The 5,430-nt window shown below is 36.6% G+C and overlaps 1 protein-coding gene across 3 annotated transcripts; it reads left to right on the top strand.

Annotated features, from left to right (window-relative positions):
• The first annotated feature begins 1,261 nt into the window (after positions 1-1,261).
• LOC130930145 (uncharacterized) lies at positions 1,262-3,608 on the top strand. 3 transcript variants are annotated; one of them, XM_057857897.1, is made up of 3 exons: positions 1,262-1,439; positions 1,686-1,824; positions 1,920-3,608. In XM_057857897.1, the coding sequence occupies exons 1-3, from the start codon at positions 1,318-1,320 to the stop codon at positions 2,382-2,384; spliced, it is 726 nt and encodes a 241-aa protein (XP_057713880.1). In that variant the 5' UTR covers positions 1,262-1,317; the 3' UTR covers positions 2,385-3,608. The 3 variants fall into 3 exon arrangements, with proteins under 3 accessions (XP_057713880.1, XP_057713879.1, XP_057713877.1); XM_057857896.1 differs by having other exon boundaries at positions 1,265-1,824; positions 1,920-2,401; positions 2,645-3,608; XM_057857894.1 differs by having other exon boundaries at positions 1,265-1,824.
• The last annotated feature ends 1,822 nt before the right edge of the window (positions 3,609-5,430 follow it).

Here is a 5,430-nt window from a genome sequence, read left to right as displayed (position 1 = left end):
TAGACTTTTGAAAATATGTTTAAATTATTTCTTTAACATGACGTGCATGTTTTGTTATGAACTTTTTTTTTTTTGTACCACCAATAATGAACAGGGCATCAAGGTGTGGTGGCCATGAGACTTGCGCCATCAAGCTTTTAAGGCTTACTTACGCCATTGGCATAGCCACTTGTCACTCAAACATGTCTGACCAATAGCGTGAAGTGAACATTTGTGTAAAAATTCCAATTAAAAAAAAAAAGCCCTCAAAACTTTTTCCTCTTCAATCAAAAAAGGTAGTTCAAAACTTTTTGCGCTTAAAAAAATATTTTAAATAAAAATAATATTTTCAAAAAATATATATTTATTTTTTGTGGGGGCGGGGCTTTTTATTTTTGCTAATGATTTTTTTCTTTGATTGAAAATACTTTTTTTTTTAATTGAAGCAACTTTTTGGGAGATTGAATGATATTGACACAAATGTCTTACCCATTATATGGCCCAAACACAAAAAGGATTGCTTCAATCAAAGAAAAACCTTTTCAATGAAAAATTAAGTGTTCAGATGAAAAATTTTGAGTCTCGAATATTTTTTCGCATTCGAAAACTTTATTCTATGATTAAAATTTTTCTTTTTTTTTTTATTGTAGTGATTTTTTTTGGGGGGGGGGGGGGGGATATTTTTTGATTGAAGCAATTTATTTTTTGATCGAATAATTAAGACACAAATGTCCTAGCTAAAATGTGGTCCAAACGCTATACAAAATCACTTCGATCAAAAAAGTTGTTTTGATTTAAAAGAAAAACTGATTTCAATTTTTTTAAATTCAATTAAAGAAAACTAGTTTTCAAATGCATTTTTTTTTTCTTAGTTTCTAATTTATTTTTGCATTCAAACACATTTTTTTGATTGAAGCAACTTTTCTTTGATTGAATAATAAAGACACATATTTACCTCCATACAAGGTTTGCATTACAAATGGTTCAAATATTTAACAACTTTATACATTGATGCTTTCATTAATACAGTCTAATGATTTGTCACCCCACCTGCTATGAGTGTTCACTGCAATAGTAGGAGTGAGAGTTGGGTTATATAGTACAAGAACGACTATCAAATTTATTTTTTATCTGAAGAATGACTATCCCCTGCGACTATCTAATTACAAATTTGGACATTTTGAGTCCCAATCGCACAGCGTGTAAATAGTATTTTGAAACAGGCAGTTTGAGAGCACCGACTTTCAACTCCCCAGCCAATCATATAACGTGAATCTTGTGACGTAATCACCAAGCGCAGGCCACTCCCGACGACGTCACTTCCACAAATTCGAAAACATGGCGCCAGGCTCGACGTTCGTATGGACCGACAATGAGACGGAGTTGCTTCTGAACGCGGTTTTGGAGTATAAAACAACCAAGGCAAATGAAAATGTCAATTGGGAATCTTGCAAGTACAGGTACGTGGACATACTGAAACTATTTATTCAGCAATATCCTGCAAAGACTTCCAATGAGTTTCCCCGTGGAAGGGGAGAGCTAACGCGTGGTACACTGACCAGCAAGGTTAAGGCAATCAGGATTAAATATCGCATGGCTGTTGAAAGCGGACGCAGGAGCGGCCATGGAAGAGTCGTTTATCTTTATTTTGAATTGTGTGAACGAATATGGGGTAGTTCCTCCACCAACACAACCATGTCGTGTAGCACGGAAACAAATAGCCCACTTATTGCCTCGGCTTCTACGTCACCCTCGTGCATCATGGAGACTACAGACCCAGTGTCAGACTCTGAGCAGCAGAGAAGTGCTACGATCGCAGTGAAAGAAAGGAGAAACCTGCTCCGAGTGAGTATTTAGAGCGAGTCATTATTCTAAAGGTGTTTTAGTAGTTTATCCTAAAATTGTATGTCCAATAAAATGGCACTTTTGTTTTTATATAGACTGACCTGAATAGACACTGGCATGATCGTTTCAAGAGAAAGCTCCAAGATGCCGTTGAAGAAGATCTTCGCATAAAGAAAAAAATGTTGGTGTTTCTGGAAACATCAGAAAAGCAAGCAGCTGATCATTTTGCCAAAATTACAGATACGCTTGGCATGCTCACTACATCCATTGCTGAGGGTTTTTCTCTCCTAAAACAAGTTGTGCAGCCTCCAGCACAATCTTCATGTTACATGCCATCCGAAGCAAGAGGGCACAATTTTTCGCAAATGCAATCTTTCCAGGCAATTACCTCAAATCAAGAATTTAATTCATTCTCAGGCAACACAGCTTCTTTTGGAGGAACACAACAGAATGCAATCAGCGTCTTCAACACACACGATGCATCCCATTCCGGGAATCCTGCTGACAGCACAGGGCTCATAGGGTTCTCCTATACCGAAGCCCTTTACAGTGATGATTAATAAATGCTACATTGATGGTAAATGGTAACTGTATTCCTAATGTTATGGCATTGAGATTAATATGTAAAATGCAAAGTTTTAACGACTGTTTACAAATATGCATGCTCTAACATCTGTATAATGTTTGTTTAAATGGACACTGCTGAAGATATATACTGGAGAGTGTTTTTATTTGCACAAAATACCTTTATTTTTCAAGTTTTACTGTGTTTTTATTAGTATTATTTATTTATTGTCATCATCATCGGTATCATTGACAGTTACAAGATGTGATACGACTAACCCGAAGAAAGAAAGAACCGAAAAGACAAGGGCTGACGGGAGAAGCATATGCTTATCAAGTCCCGTCCCCTACAGCCAAGGACGCACAATCAAAACATGGTAGAGTAGGCATTGCACATTGCATTACATGAGCTTTTTTTTGGTGTCTTCACATGAATTTTCTTCCCAAAAGTTATTGATTGGCCATAACACTTAGGTAAAGTTGTCGATTAGTTGCGAGTTCATCGATTGGGGTGATTGTCAGATTTGTGTCGGGAGGAATAGCCGTGCTTTATATAGACATCGGGGACAGTTTGCACATTTGCCTTCAAATTCTCACTGAAAAGCATAATGATTGTTTTTTTTTCTTCATAATTATTATTAGCCAATGTTCTCTCCTGAAAATTTGGTCAGTGCTCTGATGAGGTCAAGTTCACCCTGTTCAAGGCCTATTGTACTCCCCTCTAAACTGTGCATCTGTGGTCAAATTGTAATAAAGTTTTCAGAAACTGCAAGTCACATACAAAGATTCTCTGAGAATGTGGTTGAATAGGCCCAGGTGGTGCAGTGCCTCTGAAATGTTTTTTTTTGCTGCTTGGGTGAATACTCTCCAGGCCCTCCTAAAAGTGCGGATGTTTAATTTCATTGATCGTTTGAAGGGTTCTAAAAATGGGATTGTCTTGGGCCTGACTAACATTTTGCAGTTCTACACGCTGCTTGTCACTGTTCTGGAAACACTGGTATAGGTGCCTTTTTAAAAGTGGTTCACTAGGTGACCTAGTTTTGTATCACTGTAGTTTACCTCATTTTGTTTTTTTGTTTTTAGGTTTGGTAAATCCTTTCCCTGTATTATATGGTTGTTGCCTGGACCTTGAGTCTGTTAATAAAGCAATCTAATAAAGAAATGTGTGCAGTGTTTGAACGTATGACTGTTTTAATGTTATTTGTGATTGAAATGCTCAAAATGGCAGCACACTATTTCGGTAGAGGTTAAGTTTTTGAAACGGTTAATATTACATTATGAAGCCCTGTGGGTGTCCACGTGAATGCGTGTGTGTAGAGAATAGTTAGGAATTGTTGAAAGTTGATACAGCAATGTGTGTGTGTGTGTGTGTATTTTTTTATTTTTTTTGTTGAATATTTTCATGTTAAAACTAGGGCTGTCAAAATTATCACGTTAGCGGGAGGTAATTAATTTTTTAAATTAATCACGTTAAAATATTTGACGCATTTAACGCACATGCCCCGCTCAGATTAAAATGACAGCAGTATAATGTCCGCTTGTTACTTGTTTTTTGTTGTTTGGCGCCCTCTGCTGGCGCTTGGGTCCAAATGATTTTATGGGTTTGGGGAGTGGGCATGGTGTAATGACGTCAACAATGGCGAGCTACTAGTTTAGTTTTTGATTGAAAATTTTACAAATTGTAATAAAACGAAAACATTAAGAGGGGTTTTAATATAAAACTTCTATAACTTGTACTAACATTTATCTTTTAAGAACTACAAGTCTTTCTATCCATGGATCGCTTTAACCGAATGTTAATGTTAATGCCATCTTGTTGATTTATTGTTGTAATAAACAAATGCAGTACTTACGTACCGTATGTTGAATGTATATATCCGTCTTGTGTCTTATCTTTCCATTCCAACCATAATTTACAGAAAAATATGGCATATTTTATAGATGGTTTGAATTGCGATTAATTAATTTTTAAGCTGTAATTAACTCGATTAAAAATTCTAATCGTTTGATAGCCCTTGTTGAAATCCTTACGTGTGTAGTTTTGTGCATATATTAGGGTGACCAAACGTCCTCTTTTGCCCGGACAAGTCCTACTTTCACGTAGTATCCTCGTCATCCGGGCGGGTTTTATAAATTCATAAATATGTCCGTTTTTTATAATTTTTCACGGGACCAATTTGAAGAGCATCCCTCCGGCTGCTGGGTGGCAGCGCCTGCCTGCGATGACATGGCTCTAAGTTGTAGGGAGGGAAGAAGTAGTTCTTCTTGTTTTTGTTGGCAGTTTACCCCTATCATTAGGGATTACAGCCATCTACTGGGTTTACGATTTGGCCACAACGCCTGCCCAATTGTTAAGTTTTTTACGATAAATACATATATAATGTCAACTGTTGACTTCTGTCAGAGCTTTGACTGTAAAATCCCGTTTGGTGTCGTATCGTTGTGCTGCCGATGATTGTAAACTTTTATAGCAAAGTTTGATTTTTGCCTTAGCTAGCTATCAGTAAGCTAAACCACGCTAGGCATTATGGGAAACGTAGTTTTGAACTGCTACATTTAGAAACATGCTGGTTGAATAGTTTGTCAGTTTATTTCGGTTATTGTTTGTGTGCAGTCTAGAACATTGAAGGGGAATAACAATTTGTCAAGGGCAATTGTGATAGTAATTTATAAGCCTACTGTGTGTAAGTGTATTGACTGGACTACATTTCCATGGGTCTGCATATATAATATGTATATATATATATATATATATATAAAATATGTATATGGTCTTTTTTTTTCTTTTTTTTTCCCAAACTGCATTTTTCTATCCAGAGTGAAGGGGCACACTTAAAATAAAAGTTATATAGGCTTCTTTGAATGAACTTTGAGTAAAATTCAAGTATCTTGAGGCCGGGCTGAGTGTCCTCTTTTTGGAAATCAAAATATGGTCACCCTAGCATATATGCCTACGATTTTTTGTTAAAAATGAAAAAAAATTTTAAAAACTGAGCGGAAGTGCCGTGACGTCACGTGAAAACGCTCTATTGGGCGGGAACC

The sequence above is a fragment of the Corythoichthys intestinalis genome, chromosome 14 (assembly GCF_030265065.1).
Source record: "Corythoichthys intestinalis isolate RoL2023-P3 chromosome 14, ASM3026506v1, whole genome shotgun sequence".
Taxonomy (NCBI): domain Eukaryota; kingdom Metazoa; phylum Chordata; class Actinopteri; order Syngnathiformes; family Syngnathidae; genus Corythoichthys; species Corythoichthys intestinalis.
The sequence above is the reverse complement of the archived record's forward strand: the minus strand, read 5'-3'. Positions and strand labels throughout refer to the sequence as shown.

Coding starts and splice junctions, on each gene's coding strand:
- LOC130930145 (XM_057857896.1), top strand. CDS start 1,318: ATGGCGCCAGGCTCGACGTTCGTATGGACCGACAATGAGACGGAGTTG. Junction 1,825..1,919: donor AAAGGAGAAACCTGCTCCGA/GTGAGTATTTAG, acceptor GTTTTTATATAG/ACTGACCTGAATAGACACTG.